Source organism: Salvelinus fontinalis, chromosome 33 (genome assembly GCF_029448725.1).
Source record: "Salvelinus fontinalis isolate EN_2023a chromosome 33, ASM2944872v1, whole genome shotgun sequence".
NCBI classification, from domain to species: domain Eukaryota; kingdom Metazoa; phylum Chordata; class Actinopteri; order Salmoniformes; family Salmonidae; genus Salvelinus; species Salvelinus fontinalis.
Genome location: NC_074697.1, coordinates 10,873,696 through 10,893,775, shown reverse-complemented (window position 1 = coordinate 10,893,775; position 20,080 = coordinate 10,873,696). Strand labels below are relative to the sequence as shown.

The 20,080-nt window shown below is 40.8% G+C and overlaps 1 protein-coding gene across 1 annotated transcript in view; it reads left to right on the top strand.

The window, feature by feature from the left end:
• LOC129832535 (cytoplasmic dynein 2 heavy chain 1-like) overlaps positions 1-20,080 on the top strand; it is a 166,436-nt gene that overhangs the window by 79,859 nt on the left and 66,497 nt on the right. Inside the window, exons 57-59 of the mRNA XM_055896654.1 lie at positions 6,630-6,767; positions 10,382-10,495; positions 11,920-12,080. Coding sequence (XP_055752629.1) covers positions 6,630-6,767; positions 10,382-10,495; positions 11,920-12,080 — 413 coding nt within the window. The remainder of the gene's footprint in view (positions 1-6,629; positions 6,768-10,381; positions 10,496-11,919; positions 12,081-20,080) is intronic.

Sequence of the window (20,080 nt, the reverse complement as noted above, 5' to 3'; positions counted from 1 at the left end):
ACATATACACACACTATATACACACACCATATACACACACTATATACAAACACTATATACAAACACCATATACACAATATTCATCAATAATAAAAAAAACAGTTTCTGGCTAAAGAAACAAGACTAACAAGGGAAATCCATGAACTAATAGTACAGGTAGATGGCAATAAAAACAATACTACAAAGATACAAAATAAGTTAGTGGAAAAACAAAAAGAACTTGAGGAACTTATTCAAGAACGATCTAATGTAATCTATTAGAAAAATAAGGCAAACTGGATGGAATATGGAGAAAAATTCACAAAATTCTTCCTGAATCTCCAATACAGGAACGCTAACTAAAAGAATTTGCAGAAACTGAATTTGCAGAAACTTAAGAGGAAGCTAATTATTTTAGGCAGATGTTCTCTTTTCCGTCTCATCCTCTCCCACTGAATGAAGATTACTGTAAGGAATTCTTTCCAAATACTATATCAAAAATGGAAAATTAACAAATGTACAGAAAGATCAGTGCAAAGGCCAAATTACAGAGGAAGAACTTTGAGGCTATTAAATCCTTTCAGTCTGAAAAAATCCCAGGGCTTGATGGCATACCGGTAGAGGTATATCAAGTATTTTTAGATATACTAAAAGCTCCATTGTTAGATTGTTTTAACTACTCCTATAGAAATGGTAGTCTGTCAGTTACTCAGCAGGAAGGTCTGATTTCTCTATTATTAAAACAAGACCCAGATGGCAAATATAAAGACCCAGTCTATCTAAAAACTGGAGGCCCCTTACATTTCAATGTTGTGATGCAAAATGCATAGCACTCAGATTTAAAAGGGTTTTACCAGGTATTGTTCATCCTGATCAGACAGGTTTTTTACATGGACGATACATTGACGATAATATACGACAACTACTAGAAATAATAGAACATCATGAAACATATAAGAAGCCAGGAATGGTATTTATAGCGGATTTTGAAAAGGCATTTGATAAAGTAAGACTAAATGTTATTACATTTCGGTAATTGTCTTATAAAATAGGTATAAATGATGTATAGCAACCCCAGGTGTAAAATAGTAAATAATGGCTACTTCTCAGAGTTTTGAATTGTCAAGAGGAGTTAAACAAGGGTGTCCACTGTCACCATACCTATTCGTTATGGCCATCGAAATGATAGCTATTAAAATCAGATCCAATAACAACATTAGAGGATTAGAAATCCAAGGCTTAAAAAAAAAGGTGTCCATGTATGCCGATGACTCAAGTTTTATGTTGAGTCCGCAAGCTAGATCCCTGCAATGTCTCATTAAAGATCTAGATAACTTTTCTGTACTCTCTGGATTAAAACCTAATTATGATAAGTGTACACTATTACGTATTGGATCCTTAAAAAATACAACTTTTACATTACCTTGCAGCTTACCTATAAAATGGGCTGATGGTGCGGTAGACATACTCGGTATTCATATCACAAAAGATAAATAAGCTCTCCACAATGAATTTCAATAGAAACCTTGTAAAAATAGACAAGATCCTGCAACCCTAGAGAGGTAAATACCTGTCTATTTATGGAAAAATTGCCCTGATTAACCTCTCTGGGATATGAAATCTCATAATTAAAATTCCTCAAACGTACAACTATTATATGTGACAGGTTAAAGGAAATACTCATAGCCTGTTATACATTAAAAAGTATTAGTAAGTTCATAGTATGTGAGGATCTTAAAACATCTAAGGTTAAGGAGATCATGCATTCAGTATTAGTTGATAGAGATTGATAACATTCATATAATTGTGTTAAAATCCGTCAAGCGTACAAAGGGTACAAATTGTGAGAGAAATGTGTAAACATTATGTTGATTACTTTATTTTGTCCTGGGTAAAAGTGTTAATCTGTGATCTACTAAATGCTCTTAATCTATGAGCCTGAGATCGATTGCTCTGGTCTCCACTCAAGTTCCCGGGGAAATCGCGGTCTTTTCTCATTGCACTAAAGTTCTCATTGAGGAAACAACACCGTATCACTCTCGTGATCATTTCTCCCCTTTTTCAGGGGCGTAACATATACACCATTTTAAAGATAAACTTCTTGTTAATCCAGCCACAGTGTCTGTTTTCAAAAAGGCTTTACGGCAAAAGCACACCTTGCGATTATGTTAGGTCAGCGCCTAGTCACAGAAAACCATACAGCCATTTTCCAAAGAAGGAGAGGTGTCACAAAAGACAGAAATAGCATTAAAATGAATCACTAACCTTTGATGATCTTTACCGATGTGGCACTCCCAGGACTCCATGTTAGATAATAAATGTGTGTTTTGTTCGATAAAGTTCATCTTTATGTCCAAAAACCTCAGTTGAAATTGGTGCGTTATGTTCAGAAATGCATTGTCTGTGCAGATTGCCATGTCTCATTTTCGATTAATTGAAAATTATACTTTTTTCAAACAAGCATTGCAGAGCTGGCTACAATTTCAATTTCATCTCCCTGAAAAGATAGAACAAATATTATGTCTGAACTCAAATGTGCTGGTTGATAAAATACCTGTATTTTTGGGAAAGATGTTTGAAAATGGTATTTTGTTCTTAAATGATATTGTAAATTGTAATGGTAGAGTTATGTCCTTCATGGAGTTATCAGAATTGTACGGGAAGGTCTGCTCAATCCAAGAGTACAACCAATTGATTACGGCATTGCCCCAAAAATGGAGGAGGCAGGGGGCAGCTGGAGGAGGTAGGGAACTGGTCTGTCTGCCCAATATAAAGGATCAAAATGGAGGAGGCAGGTGGCAGCAGGAGGAGGTAGGGAACTGGTCTGTCTGCCCAATATAAAGGATCAAAATGGAGGAGGCAGGTGGCAGCAGGAGGAGGTAGGGAACTGGTCTGTCTGCCCAATATAAAGGATCAAAATGGAGGAGGCAGGTAGTAGCAGGAGGAGGTAGGGAACTGGTCTGTCTGCCCAATATAAAGGATCAAAATGGAGGAGGCAGGGAACTGGTCTGTCTGCCCAATATAAAGGATCAAAATGGAGGAGGCGGGTGGCAGCAGGAGGAGGTAGGGAACTGGTCTGTCTGCCCAATATAAAGGATCAAAATGGAGGAGGAATAAAAATGGCATAAATACCAGTTTCATTTGAGGACCAGGATGTTGACAACTGTGCCATACAGATTGTAAAATAGTTGGGAAGAGATGTTTGATGTACTGATTCCATGGTACAGGGTGTATGAGTTGATATATAAAACAACGCAAGATTCAAGACTTCGTGCTTTTCAGCTAAATTTATTATATAGAATTCTTGCCACCAACAAAATGTTGAATATTTGGGGCATACAATCATCGAAGCTCTGCAGATTTTGTTGTGAGGATACAGAATCAATAGACCATTTATTTTGGTATTGCCCTCAGGTAGCCAGTTTCTGGTCTCAGGTTCAGGAATGGCTGAAAATGCATAGCATTGATCTAAATTGATCTAGAAGTAGTACTGTTAGGAGATCTGGAGAGACCGGGTCAGTCAATTACTAATATACTAATACTCTTTGTAAAAGTATTTATCTTCAACACGCAATCTGTATATTCTATTCGAATAGATAGATTGAAATTGTACATTAAACATCATAGCATAGTTGAAAGATATGTGTTGCGTAGAAACACGATGTGGGTGGCCAGCAGAGATAGATGGGATGGGCTGAGGGAAGCTGAGGGTTGGTATGTGGAATTGGAGACAAGTGGGGGTGGAGTTGCTGTGTGTGAGAGAGAATGATGGTCAAAAGATAAAGGGGAAAAAAGTCAAAATAAAACATAATAAAAGTATATTTGAATGACATTAAGTGGCAGTGATTTTACAACTAATGCCAGTTTGCCTGAGGTGTTTGTACACATGCATACACACACTCTCATTCAAATAAACACTTACAAGAACACACACATACATGTAATAGTGCCAGACATGCACACAAACAAATAAAGTAGTCATTGCTGTTATGATTTCAGTTGTCCTTTGTTCTAAAATACATTTTTTTTATTTTTTATTGTTGTTTACTGTTTTCTTCTGTCTTTTCCTTTTTTCTCTTTAGTTCATTCTCTTGGTTGTTGGTGCATTGGGGGGTTCTTGGGGGTGGGGAATGGAATTAATTGTATTTTATATATTTTTTCTTCTGGGGGGGGGGGGGGGGGGGCTGTGTGAGGGGTCTCAAATAGTTGAGGGACAGCTATTGGGAAACTTTGGGGGGATCTTGGAGGGTTCGGGTTTCACAAGATTGTGATCATGAAAAAGGAAACTATGACATATATTTTATATCACTATCATGCACACGCAAAAGGATGGCTCTGTTGCGGAAAGACTGATACATGTTTGATAGTGTCTTGATGCTGTATTGTTTGTCCTTCATGTTCTAATACTTTAATGTTACCCCTTCTTTGTGTTTTTTGTAATAAACACTATATACACACACTATATACACACACACACCACATACACAGACTAAATACACACACAACATTTACACACACCATATACAAACACTATATACACACACACCATATACATACACTATATACACACACTATATACACACACACCATTTACACACTATATACACACACACACCATATTCAAACACTATATACACACACACTTTAATATACACACACTATATACGCTACCATTCAAAAGTTTGGGGCCACTTAGAAATGTTCTTATTTTTTAAAGAAAAGCAAGAAAATGTGTCTGTTAAAATAACATAAAATTGATCAGAAATACAGTGTAGACATTGTTAATTTTGTACATGACTATTGTAGCTGGAAACAGCTGATTTTTCATGGAATATCTACATGGGTGCACAGAGGCCTATTATCAGCAACCATCACTCCTGTGTTCCAATGGCACGCTGTGTTAGCTAATCCAGGTTTATCATTTTAAAAGGTTAATTGATCATTAGAAAACTCTTTTGCAATTATGTTAGCACAGCTGAAAACTGTTGTCCGGATTAAAGAAGCAATAAAACTGTCCTTCTTTAGACTAGTTGAGTATCTGGAGCATCAGCATTTGTGGGTTCGATTATAGGCTCAAAATGGCCAGAAACAAATAACTTTAAAAAAAAAATATATATATATATTTCACCTTTATTTAACCAGGTAGGCTAGTTGAGAACAAGTTCTCATTTACAACTGCGACCTTGCCAAGATAAAGCAAAGCAGTTCGACACAGACAACAACACAGAGTTACACATGGAGTAAACAAACATACAATCAATAATACAGTAGAAAAAGTCTACATACAGTTTCTTCTGAAAGTCGTCAGTCTATTCTTGTTCTGAGAAATGAAGGCTATTCCATGCGAGAAATTGCCAAGAAACTGAAGATCATGTACAATGCTGTGTACTACTCCCTTCACCGAACAGCGTAAACTGTCTCTAACCAGAATAGAAAGAGGAGTGGGAGGCCCTGGTGCACAACTGAGCAAGAGGCCAAGTACATTAGAGTGTCTAGTTTGAGAAACAGACGCCTCACAAGTCCTCAACTGGCAGCTTCATTAAATAGTACCCGCAAACACCAGTTTCGACATCAACAGTGAAGAGGCGACTCCGAGATGCTGGCCTTCTAGGTAGAGCTGCAAAGAAAAAGCCATATCTCAGACTGGCCAATAAAAATAACAGTTTAAGATGGGCAAAAGATCACAGACACTGGACAGAGGAAGATTGGAAAAAAGTGTTATGGACAGAGAACTCTAAGTTTGAGATGTTGCAGTCAAAATGAAAAGATGCTGGAGGAGTGCTTGACGCCATCTGTTAAGCATGGTGGAGGCAATGTGATGGTCTGGGGGTGTTTTGGTGGTGGTAAAGTGGGAGATTTGTTCAGGGTAAAAGGGATCTTGAAGAAGGAAGGCTATCACTCCATTTTGCAACACCATGCCATACCCTGTGGACGGCGCTTAATTGGAGCCAATTTCCTCCTACAACAGGACAATGACCCAAAGCACAGCTCTAAACTATGCAATAACTATTTAGGGAAGAAGCAGTCAGCTGGTATTCTGTCTATAACGGAGTGGCCAGCACAGTCACCAGATCTCAACCCTATTGAGCTGTTGTGGGAGCAGCTTGACCGTATGGTACATAAGAAGTGCCCATCAATCCAATCCAACTTGTGGGAGGTGCTTCAGGAAGCATGGGGTGAAATCTCTTTAGATTTCCTCAATAAATTGACAACTAGAATGCCAAAGGTCTGCAAGGCTGTAATTGCTGCAAATTATTCTTTGACGAAATCAATTAAAAATCATTATTTTTAATCTATTTATAACGTCTTGACTACATTTCCTATTCATTTTACAACTAATTTCATGTATCTTTTCATGGAGAACAAGGACATTTCTAAGTGACTCCAAACTTTTGAACGGTGGTGTACACACACTAAACACACACCATATACACACACACTATATACACACACACTATATACACACCATATACACATACTTAGCATTCACTTACAGTAATGCTCACACAAAAACTCCCTGCAGCAGTGCATATGCAGATGTATGTGTTAAGTGTATCTTGTTTAGGATGAAACAGTCTGCTGAATGAACATATGAACATATATCATGAGACCTAATTGTGACACCTGATGTGGTTGGCTTTCTCCCCCAGGCGGGCGTGTCTAAGCTGAACGAAGCGAAGGCATTGGTGGATGAGCTGAAGAGGCGGGCCGCTGAGCAGAGCACTCTGCTGAGGACCAAACAGCAGGAGGCCGACTCAGCCTTGCAGGAGATCACCACCTCTATGCAGGTGCGTGTGTGTGCTTGTGCGCGCGTGAGCATTGGAGTGTGCCGGTACATTTGTGTATAGTTGTTTCTCTGAGCATGAGCTGTCTTTGTGCGTAGGTGTGTGTGGAGCGTGACAAGTCTCTTTGACACCTCTTTAAGCCTCGGTGGACAGGCCTGGTTGTCCGATTCGCCAAGCCGTTTCCGTGACAACTGCTGAGCAGATTCTAATAACAGCTTCTCTCTGTCTGTCTCTGTCTATCTCTCTCTGTCTCTCTGTCTCTCACTCTTCTCTGTCTCGGACAGCTATTAATTTTTCCCTCCCATAATTCACCCTGATTATTCATAAGCCCACCGTGCATGGCCCGCAACCCTCAGATGCCAGAGATGTGTTTGAAATGTGTGTGTGTCTGAAATGTGTGTGTGTTTGTAATGTGTTTGTGTGTTGTCTGGGCTGGCTTGTGATGTGGCAGTGATCTACTGGGACAGGGGTCCCCACAGGGACTTCCATCTCCTTCAGGCTAAGGTTTTGCACCAACTTTTCATCCAAACTTTCTCTGTGTCTTTGCCCTTCTCTCTACCTGCTACGCTCTACCGCATAGCTTGAGTGAGTGTGTCCTCATACTTCATAGCTAATGTTTTCTGTTTCTTCCACTTTCCTCTTCTCCCTGATGGGTTGATGTATTGGGGAAAGCTCTGTTCATTAGTGAAGATATCTCACCATCTCTCTCCTCAGTCACAGAGATGGAGGGAAAGAGAGAGAGAGGGAGGGCATACAGTACCAGTCAAAAGTTTGGACAGACCTGCTCATTAAAGGGTTTTTCTTTATTTTTACTATTTTCTGCATTGTAGAATAATAGTGAAGACATCAAGTCTATGGAATCATGCTGTAACCAAAAAAGTGTTAACCTTTCTAGGACACACGTTCTGCTAGCGGAACCCCCCCCACAACATTCCGCTGAAAAGGCAGCGCGGGAAATTCAAAAATATTTTTTTGAAATATGTAACTTTCACACAGTAACAAGTCCAATACAGCAAATAAAAGATAAACATATTGTTAATCTACCCATCGTGTCCGATTAAAAAATTAAAAATTAAAATAAAAAATGCTTTACAGCGAAAACACAGCATATGATTATGTTAGATCACCACCGAGTTCAAAAAACACAGCCATTTTCCCAACCAAAGATACGAGTCACAAAAACAGAAATAGAGATAAAATTAATGACTAACCTTTGATGATCTTCATCAGATGACACTCATAGGACATCATGTTACACAATACATGTATTCTTTGTTCGATAATGTGCATATTTATATCCAAAGATCTTAGTTTACATTGGCGCCATGTTCAGAAATGCCTCCAAAATATCCGGAGAAATTGCAGAGGGCCACATCAAATAACAGAAATACTCATCATACACTTTGATGAAAGATACATGTTTTACATAAGATACACTTGTTCTTAATGCAACCGCTGTCAGATAAAAAAAAAAAAAAAAAAAAATTATGGAAAAAGCACACCATGCAATAATCTGAGACGGCGCTCAAATATAAATAAAATTTCTCCACCATGTTGGAGTCAACAGAAATACTAAATTACATCATAAATATTCCCTTACCTTTGAATATCTTCATCAGAATGCATTCCCAGGAATCCAAATTTCACAATAAATTGTTGTTTTGTTCGATAATGTCAATTATTTATGTCCAAATAGCTGCTTTTGCTAGCGCGTTTAGTACACATATCCAAACGCTCGTGCAAGTCACGCATAACGTCGGACGAAAACTTCAAAAAGTTATATTACAATTCGAATAAACTGGTCAAACTTAGTAGAGAATCAATCTTCAGGATGTTGTTATCATATATATCCAATAACGTTCCAACCGGAGAATTCCTTCATGTCTGTAAAAGTTATGGAACGCAAGGCGATATCATGAGAAATGCGCGTGACCAGGAACTGGCAATCTGCCAGACCACTGACTGAAACACCTCCCATCCGGTCCCACATCACAGTATACACTTCATTCAACGTTCTACCGACTGTTGACATCTAGTGGAAGGCGTAGGAAGTGCAAACAAATCCATATCTTCCTGGGATTTGAATAGACGATGAGTCGAAAAAACGCCAGCCTCAGAATTTCCACTTCCTGTTTGGAAGTTTGCCTGCCATATGAGTTCTGTTTTACTCACAGACATAATTCAAACAGTTTTAGAAACTCAGAGTGTTTTCTATCCAATAGTAATAATAATATGCATGTATTAGCATCTGGGACAGAGTAGGATGCAGTTTACTATGGGCACGCAATTCATCTAAAGTGAAAATGCTGCCCCCTATGCCTAAAAAGTTAAACAAATCAAAATACATTTTATAGTTGAGATTCTTCAAAGTAGCCATCCTTTGCCTTTATGACGTATTTGCATACTCTTGCTGGTTAAGTGTGCCTTGAATTCTAAATAAATCACCGACAGTGTCACCAGCAAAGCTCCCCCACATCATCACACCTCCTCCTCCATGCTTCATGGTGGGAACCACACATGCGGAGATCATCCGTTCACCTACTCTGCGTCTCAGAGACCAAAAATCTCAAATTTGGGCTCATCAGACCAAAGGACCGATTTCCACCGGTCTAATGTCCATTGCTCGTGTTTCTTGATCCAAGCAAGTCTCCTCTTCTTTTTGGTGTCCTATTAGTAGTGGTTTCTTTACAGTAATTCAACCATGAAGGCCTGAATCACATAGTCTCCTCTGAACAGTGTGTGTCTGTTACTTGAACTCTGTGAAGCATTTATTTGGGTTGCAATTTCTGAGGCTGGTAACTCTAATGAATTCATCCTCTGCAGCAGAGGTAACTCTGGGTCTTCCTTTCCTGTGAGGGTCCCAATGAGAGCCAATTACATCATAGCGCTTGATGGTTTTTGCGACTGCACTTAAAGAAACCCTGCCTTGTCACAACACAACTGATTGGCTCAAATGCATTAAGAAGGAATGAAATTCCACAAATTAACTTTTAACAAGGCACTCCTGTTATTTGAAATGGATTCCATGTGACTACCTCATGAATCTGGTTGAGAGAATGCCAAGAGTGTGCAAAGCTGTCATCAAGGCAAAGGGTGGCAACTTTGAAGAATCTCAAATATAAAATATATTTTGATTTGTTTACACTTTTTTGGTTACTGCATGATTCCATATGTGTTATTTCATAGTTTTGATGTCATCACTATAGTTCTACAATGTAGAAAATAGTAAAGAATAAAGAAAAACACGTGAATGAGTAGGTGTATCCAAACCTTTGACTGGTACTGTAATTGAGCTGTCAGTGAATAAGGGGTGTGAGTTTAGGGACTGTAATTAGGAGGCAGATGTGTCCTTGTGGGCAGAAACAACTCTCCCATGTAGCTGCAGACAGGAGACAGGGAGTTGGAGGGATGGGGGTAAATTAGGAGGTTGATGGGAGGAGGGAAGGGAAGAGACAGGGAGGATGAGGGGAGAGAATGAGGTGGTAGAAATGTGACATTTGTTTTGATTCCGATGACTTTTCATTACAAATCAGTCTCCCTCCCTCTATCTCATCTTTCACCTGAGCCAGAATGGATTCCATCACTTCCTCACCTCCCCTCTTTGCTCTGAGTTTCAGAATGCCAGTGACCAGAAGACTGAGATGGAGAAAATCAAAGGGAAGATTGCTCAGGAGGTGTCTAAGTGTGAAGAGAGGAAGGGGAAAATAGATGACGAGCTGAGAGAAGTACAGGTGAAAACAACCAGAATATCCTCACAATACATGTCCCCACATTCACATCTCTGTATTTTCTGTTGTTTTACCTGTTGTTTTACCTCTGTGTTGTTATAGCTGTTGTTTTACTTCTGTTGTTTTACTTCTGTTGTTTTACCTGTTGTTGTACCTCTGTTGTTTTACCTGTGTTGTTATAGCTGTTGTTTTACCTCTGTTGTTTACCTGTTGTTTTACCTGTTGTTATACCTGTTGTTATACCTGTTGTTTTACCTGTTGTTTTACCTGTTGTTGTACCTCTGTTGTTTTACCTGTGTTGTTATAGCTGTTGTTTTACCTCTGTTGTTTACCTGTTGTTTTACCTGTTGTTTTACCTCTCTGTTGTTTTACCTGTTGTTGTACCTCTGTTGTTTTACCTCTGTTGTTTACCTGTTGTTTTACCTGTTGTAATACCTGTTGTTATACCTCTGTTGTTTTACCTGTTGTTATACCTGTTGTTATACCTCTGTTGTTTTACCTCTGTGTTGTTTTACCTGTTGTTATACCTCTGTTGTTTTACCTGTTGTTTTACCTGTTGTTATACCTCTGTTGTTTTACCTGTTGTTGTACCTCTGTTGTTTTACCTCTGTGTTGTTTTACCTGTCGTTGTACCTCTGTTGTTTTACCTGTTGTTATACCTCTGTTGTTTTACCTGTTGTAATACCTGTTGTTATACCTCTGTTGTTTTACCTGTTGTTATACCTGTCGTTGTACCTCTGTTGTTTTACCTCTGTATTGTTTTACCTGTTGTTATACCTGTCGTTGTACCTCTGTTGTTTTACCTCTGTTGTTTTACCTCTGTATTGTTTTACCTCTGTTGTTTTACCTGTTGTTATAGCTGTTGTTATAGCTGTTGTTTTACCTCTGTTGTTTTACCTCTGTATTGTTTTACCTGTTGTTATACCTGTCGTTGTACCTCTGTTGTTTTACCTCTGTATTGTTTTACCTGTTGTTATACCTGTCGTTGTACCTCTGTTGTTTTACCTCTGTTGTTTTACCTCTGTTGTTTTACCTCTGTATTGTTTTACCTCTGTTGTTTTACCTGTTGTTATAGCTGTTGTTTTACCTCTGTTGTTTTACCTCTGTATTGTTTTACCTGTTGTTATAGCTGTTGTTATAGCTGTTGTTTTTCCTCTGTTGTATTACCTCTGCTGTTTTACCTGTCGTTTTAGAGGATACTGGATACACCAACACAATCAAACACAGGTTTTGTCCATAGTCCAACAGCATAGCTGGCCTACATTTAACCTGGATAAGGCAGAGTGTGCTGTAGGGAACATCAAATCACAGACACATTCACACACCTGATCTTTGTTTAATCTGTCTGTGTGTGTGTGTGTGTGTGTGTGTGTGTGTGTGTGTGTGTGTGTGTGTGTGGCGCATCGTGTGTGTGTGTTTGTCTGTAGCCCCTTGTGGATGAGGCTAAGCGAGCTGTGGGGAACATCAAGCCAGAGTCTCTTTCAGAGATCCGCTCCCTGAGGATGCCTCCTGACGTTATCAGAGACATCCTGGAGGGGGTGCTGCGACTCATGGGCATATTCGACACCTCCTGGGTCAGCATGAAGAGGTGAGAGATGCGGAGGGAGGAAAGGAGGTGGGGAGAGGGAGAGAGAACTAGATATTTAGTGAAAGAGAGATTTAGGGAGATAGACCTAGAAGAGTGATACAGAGAGAGATAGAGGGTGATGTAGGGCCTAGAGGTTGACACAGGAACAGGACTCATGCGGGTCTTGTGTGTCCCGCGGGATTCTGACAGGAATGGGAGTGAAGCTGTAGAGTTCAGGACATGATGTGACTGGATCAACAGTCCACAGGAACGGGTAGTACAGGAACAGTCATAAACTGAATTTTTGGGGCGGAAATATGTTGTGTGGAACATTACATCAAAAAAATTTGTAGGCTTGGACTAATATAGTTTACTTAATAAAAAATAACAAAAATCGTAATTTCCCCACTCCCTCTTCTGTCGGCTCATTCTTGCGCCTCACTCCACTTTTAGCCACTCACTGGCTACCTCAGATACCAACCTACGATAGTAGGCTCAATGATGAAGCCTTCAAAACATTTACATTTACATTTAAGTCATTTAGCAGACGCTCTTATCCAGAGCGACTTACAAATTGGTGCATTCACCTTATGATATCCAGTGGAACAACCACTTTACAATAGTGCATCTAACTCTTTTAGGGGGGGGGGGGGGGTTAGAAGGATTACTTTATCCTATCCTAGGTATTCCTTAAAGAGGTGGGGTTTCAGGTGTCTCCGGAAGGTGGTGATTGACTCCGCTGACCTGGCGTCGTGAGGGAGTTTGTTCCACCATTGGGGTGCCAGAGCAGCGAACAGTTTTGACTGGGCTGAGTGGGAACTGTACTTCCTCAGAGGTAGGGAGGCGAGCAGGCCAGAGGTGGATGAACGCAGTGCCCTTGTTTGGGTGTAGGGCCTGATCAGAGCCTGAAGGTACGGAGGTGCCGTTCCCCTCACAGCTCCGTAGGCAAGCACCATGGTCTTGTAGCGGATGCGAGCTTCAACTGGAAGCCAGTGGAGAGAGCGGAGGAGCGGGGTGACGTGAGAGAACTTGGGAAAGTTGAACACCAGACGGGCTGCGGCGTTCTGGATGAGTTGTAGGGGTTTAATGGCACAGGCAGGGAGCCCAGCCAACAGCGAGTTGCAGTAATCCAGACGGGAGATGACAAGTGCCTGGATTAGGACCTGCGCCACTTCCTGCGTGAGGCAGGGTCGTACTCTGCGAATGTTGTAGAGCATGAACCTACAGGAACGGGTCACCGCCTTGATGTTAGTTGAGAACGACAGGGTGTTGTCCAGGATCACGCCAAGGTTCTTAGCACTCTGGGAGGAGGACACAATGGAGTTGTCAACCGTGATGGCGAGATCATGGAACGGGCAGTCCTTCCCCGGGAGGAAGAGCAGCTCCGTCTTTCCGAGGTTCAGCTTGAGGTGGTGATCCGTCATCCACACTGATATGTCTGCCAGACATGCAGAGATGCGATTCACCACCTGGTTATCAGAGGGGGGAAAGGAGAAGATTAATTGTGTGTCGTCTGCATAGCAATGATAGGAGAGACCATGTGAGGATATGACAGAGCCAAGTGACTTGGTGTATAGCGAGAATAGGAGAGGGCCTAGAACAGAGCCCTGGGGGACACCAGTGGTGAGAGCACGTGGTGCGGAGACAGATTCTCGCCACGCCACCTGGTAGGAGCGACCTGTCAGGTAGGACGCAATCCAAGCGTGGGCCGCGCCGGAGATGCCCAGCTCGGAGAGGGTGGAGAGGAGGATCTGATGGTTCACAGTATCAAAGGCAGCCGATAGGTCTAGAAGGATGAGAGCAGAGGAGTTACAACATCTTGTAGCAGCCAAGGACCCATCACTAACATTAACATTAGAGTCAAGGAAAGAACAACGTTTTAGCTACATTTGATGGAGTTGTGTAACGGCTGTCCTCCTCCTCATCTGAGGACGAGTAGTAACAAGGATCAGAGGACCAATGCGCAGCGTGGTACGTGTTCATGCTTTTTATTAACGAACGAACACAGAAACAAAAACAATAAACGACACGTGAAATACAAACCGAAACAGTTCCGTGTGGAACAAACACTGACACGGAAAATAAACACCCACGAATCCCAGGTGGAAAAAGACTACCTAAGTATGATTCTCAATCAGAGACAACTAACGACACCTGCCTCTGATTGAGAATCATACCAGGCCAAACGAAAAAACAAACATAGATAACCCACCCAACTCACGCCCTGACCACACTAAAATAAAGAAATAACAAAAGAACTAGGGTCAGAACGTGACAAGTTGCCTTTGACAATGAAGGAACCCAGTACACAGCTTGTAAAAAATGCTGCGGTTTAATCAAATAGGCTATCAACCGAAATGTGGGACAATTGGCCTGCGACATAGCTGCTCTACTCCCAACAACTTTACTGTCAATCCCAATAGTTTGCATATTTAACTAAACCCATCTCAGGTGAAGAGTGAAGTAAAGATAGGATGACTTATGCAGTACTGCCGCTCAGGTTTTCTTTATTTTGATGTTGTAAATGTTCCTATGTGGCAGTGCTCAACTGTAGGCTATAGTTTCATGCCTGTACTGTCTGTCCTCATCCTCCAGCTTTAATCAATCTACATGTACAGTTGAAGTCAGAAGTTTACCTACATTTAGGTTGGAATCATTCAATCTTGTTATTCAACCACTCCACACATTTCTTGTGAACAAACTATAGTTTTGGCAAGTCTGTTAGGACATCTACTTTGTGCATGACACAAGTACTTTTTCAAATAATTGTTTACAGATGGATTATTTCACTTATAATTCACTGTATCACAATTCCAGTGGGTCAGAAGTTTACATACACTAAGTTGACTGTGCCTTTAAACAGCTTGGAAAATTCCAGAAAATTATGTCATGGCTTTAGAAGCCTCTGATAGACTAATTGACATCATTTGAGTCAATTGAAGGTGTACCTGTGGATGTATTTCAAGGCCTACCTTCAAACTCAGAAAAAATTGTAGACCTCCTCAAGTCTGTTTCATCCTTGGGAGCAATTTCCAAACGCCTAAAGGTAGCACGTTCATCTGTACAAACAATAGTACGCAAGTATAAACACCATGGGACCACGCAGCCGTCATACCGCTCAGGAAGGAGACGCGTTCTGTCTCCTAGAGATGAACGTATTTTGGTCGAAAAGTGCAAATCAATCCCAGAACAACAGCAAAGCACCTTGTGAAGATTCTGGAGGAAATGGGTACAAAAGTATCTATATCCACAGTAAAACGAGTCCCTTATTGACATAACCTGAAAGGCCGCTCAGCAAGGAAGAAGCCAGTGCTCCAAAACTGCCATAAAAAGCCAGACTTTTTGGAGAAATGTCCTCTGGTCTGATGAAACAAAGATAGAACTGTTTGGCCATAACGACCATCATTATGTTTGGAGGAAAAAGGGGGAGGCCTGCAAGCTGAAGAACACCATCCAAACCGTGAAGCACGGGGGTGGCAGCATCATGTTGTGGGGGTGCTTTGCTGCAGGAGAGACTGGTGCGCTTCACAAAATATATGGCACCACGAGGAAGAAACATTTTGTGGATATATTGAAGCAACATCTCAAGACATCAGTCAGGAAGTTAAAGCTTGATCGCAAATTGGTCTTCCAAATAGACAATGACTCCAAGCATACCTCCAAAGTTGTGGCAAAATGGCATAAGGACAACAAAGTCAAGGTATTGGAGTGGCCATCACAAAGCCCTGACCTCAATCCTATAGAACATTTGTGGGCAGGACTGAAGAAGCATGTGCAAGCAAGGAAGCCTACAAACCTGACTTAGTTACACCAATAATTTTCAATAATTTCTAATCAAACAGAATAGCTTACATACAGTACCAGTCAAAAGTTTGGACACACCTACTCATTCAAGGGTTTTTCTTTATTTTCACAATTTTCTACATTGTACAATAAAAGTGAAAACATCAAAACTATGAATACATTTTTTTATTTTTTATATATTTTTTATTTATTTCTCCTTTATTTATCCAGATAGGCCAGTTCAGAACAACTTCTCATTTACAACTGCGACCTGGCCAAGATAAAGCAAAGCAGTGCGACAAAAACAACACAGTTACACATGGAATAAAAAAAACGTACAGTCAATAACACAATTGAAAAATCTATATACAGTGTGTGCAAATGTATTAAGATTAGGGAGGTAAGGCAATAAATAGGCCATAGTGGCGAAATAATTACGATTTTGCAATTAAACACTGGAGTGATAGATGTGCAGAAGATGAATGTGCAAGTAGAGATACTGGGGTGCAAAGGAGCAAAAAAATACAATATAGGGATGAGGTAGTTGGTTGGGCTATTTACAGATGGGCTGTGTATAGGTGCAATGATCTGTGAGCTGCTCTGACTGCTGATACTTAAAGTTAGTGAGGGAGATATGAGTCTCCAGCTTCAGTGATTTTTGCAGTTCATTCCAGTCATTGGCAGCAGAGAACTGGAAGGTAAGGTGGCCAAAAGAGGAGTTGGCTTTGGCGAATACCAGTGAAATATACCTGCTGGAGCGCGTGCTACGGGTGGGTGCTGCTATGGTGACCAGTGAGCTGAGATAAGGTGGTGCTTTACTTTGCAAAGACTTATAGATGACCTGGAGCCACTGGGTTTGGCGACGAGTATGAAGCGAGGGCCAGCCAACGAGAGCATACAGGTCGCAGTGGTGGGTAGTATATGGGGCTTTGGTGTGAAAACGGATGGCACTGTGATAGACTGCATCCAATTTGTTGAGTAGAGTGTTGGAGGCTATTTTGTAAATGACATCGCCAAAGTCGAGGATCGGTAAGATGGTCAGTTTTACAAGGGTATGATTGGCAGCATGAGTGAAGGATGCTTTGTTGTGAAATAGGAAGCCGATTCTAGATTTGATTTTGGATTGGAGATGTTTAATGTGAGTCTGGAAGGAGAGTTTACAGTCTAATAATAACACAATGGAATGTAGCCATCCTTTGCCTTGATGACAGCCTTGCACACTCTTGGCATTCTCTCAAACAACTTCACCTGGAATGCTTTCCCAACAATCTTGAAGGAGTTCCCACATATGCTGAGCACTTGTTGGCTGCTTTTCCTTCACTCAGCGGTCCAACTCATTCCAAGCCATCTCAATTGGGTTGAGGTCGGGTGATTGTGGAGGCCAGGTCATCTGATGCAGCACTCCATCACTCTCCTTCTTGGTCAAATAACCCTTACACTGCCTGGAGGTGTGTTGTCATGTTGAAAAACAAATTATTTTACCACTAAGCGCAAGCCAGATGGGATGGCGTATTGTTGTGGAATGCTGTGGTAGCCATGCTGGTTAAGTGTGCCTTGAATTCTAAATGAATCACAGACAGTGTCACCAGCAAAGCACCATCACACCTCCTCCTCCATACTTCACTGTGGGAACCACAAATGCGGAGATCATCCGTTCACCTTTTTTTTATTTTTTTTAGCCTTTATTTAACTAGTCAAGTCAGTTAAGATCAAATTCTTATTTACAATGACGGCCTACCAAAAAGCAAAAGGCCTCCTGTGGGGACGGGGCTGGGATAAAAAATATATATATACAGTGGGGAGAACAAGTATTTGATACACTGCCGATTTTGCAGGTTTTCCTACTTACAAAGCATGTAGAGGTCTGTATTATTTTATCATAGGTACACTTCAACTGTGAGAGACGGAATCTAAAACAAAAATCCAGAAAATCACATTGTATGATTTTTAAGTAATTAATTTTCATTTTATTGCATGACATAAGTATTTGATACATCAGAAAAGCAGAACTTAATATTTGGTACAGAAACCTTTGTTTGCAATTACAGAGATCATACGTTTCCTGTAGTTCTTGACCAGGTTTGCACACACTGCAGCAGGGATTTTGGCCCACTCCTCCATACAGACCTTCTCCAGATCCTTCAGGTTTCGGGGCTGTCGCTGGGCAATACGGACTTTCAGCTCCCTCCAAAGATTTATACAGGTAACAAGTTCAAACAGGTGCAGTTAATACAGGTAATGAGTGGAGAACAGGAGGGCTTCTTAAAGAAAAACTAACAGGTCTGTGTGAGCCGGAATTCTTACTGGTTGGTAGGTGATCAAATACTATGTCATGCAATAAAATACTAATTCATTACTTAAAAATCATACAATGTGATTTTCTGGATTTTTAGATTCCGTCTCTTGAAGTGTACCTATGATACAAATTACAGACCTCTACATGTTTTGTAAGTAGGAAAACCTGCAAAATCAGTTTCAAAAGTTTGGGTTCACTTCCTTGTTTTCAATGAAAACATACATGAAATGAGTTGCAAAATGAATAGGAAATATAGTGAAGATGTTGACAAGGTTATAAATAATGATTTTGAATTGAAATAATAATTGTGTCTTTCAAACTTTGCTTTCGTCAAATAATCTGCATCAATTACAGCCTCGCAGACCTTTGGCGTTCTAGTTGTCAATTTGTTGAGGTGATCAGAAGAGATTTCACCCCAGGCTTCCTGAAGCACCTCCCACAAGTTGGATTGGCTTGATGGGCACTTCTTACGTACCATACGGTCAAGCTGCTCCCACAGCAGCTCAGTAAGGTTGATATCTGGTGACTGTGCTGGCCACTCCGTTATAGACAGAATACCAGCTGACTGCTTCTTCCCTAAATAGTTCTTGCATAGTTTAGAGCTGTGCTTTGGGTCATTGTCCTGTTGTACTAGGAAATTGGCTCCAATTAAGCGCTGTCCACAGGGTATGGCATGGCGTTGCAAAATGGAGTGATGACCTTCCTTCTTCAAGATCCCTTTTACCCTGAACAAATCTCCCACTTTACAACCATCAAAGCACCCCCAGACCATCGCACTCCTCCAGCATATTTTCATTTTTTCTGCATCTCACAAATGTTCTTCTTTGTGATCCAAACACTTCAAACTTAGATTCGTCTGTCCATAACACTTTTTTCCAATCTTCCTCTGTCCAGTGTCTGTGTTCTTTTGCCCATCTTAATCTTTTATTTTTATTGGCCAGTCTGAGATATGGCTTTTTCTTTGCAGCTCAAGGCCAGCATCCCGGAGTCGCCTCTTCACTGTTGACATTGAGACTGGTGTTTTGCGGGTACTATTTAATGAAGCTGCCAGTTGAGGACTTGTGAGGCGTCTGTTTCTCAAACTAGACACTCTAATGTACTTGGCCTCTTGCTCAGTTGTGCACCGGGGCCTCCCACTCCTCTTTCTATTCTGGTTAGAGCCAGTTTACGCTGTTCTGTGAAGGGAGTAGTACACAGCGTTGTACGAGATCTTCAGTTTCTCTGCAATTTCTCGCATGGAATAGCCTTCCTTTCTCAGGACAAGAATAGACTGACAAGTTTCAGAAGAAAGTTCTTTGTTTCTGGCCATTTCTGGCCATACAACTAGTCTAAAGAAAGCCAGTTTTATTGCCTCTTTAATCGGGACAACAGTTTTCAGCTGTGCTAACATAATTGCAAAAGGGTTTTCTAATGACCAATTAGCCTTTTAAAGTGATACACTTGGATTAGCTAACACAATCTGCCATTGGAACACAGGAGTGATGGTTGCTGATAATGGGCCTCTGTACGCCTTTGTAGATATTACATAAAAAATCAGCCATTGCCAACTACAATAGTCATTTTCAACATTAACAATGTCTACAACGCATTTCTGATCAATTTTATGTTATTTTAATGGACAAAAAATTAGCTTTTCTTTCAAAAACAAGGACATTTGTAAGTGACCCCAAATCTTTGAACGGTAGTGTAAATATAGGACAAAACACACATCACGACAAGAGAGAAAACACTGCATGAAGAGAGACCTAAGACAACAACGTTGCAAGGCAGCAAAACATGACAGCATGGTAGCAACACAACGTGACAACAACATGGTAGCAACACAACATGGTAGCAGCACAAAACATGGTACAAACACTATTGGGCACAGGCAACAGCACGAAGGGCAAGAAGGTAGAGCCGACAATACATCACTTCAAAGCACCCTCATCTGTCAGTAAGA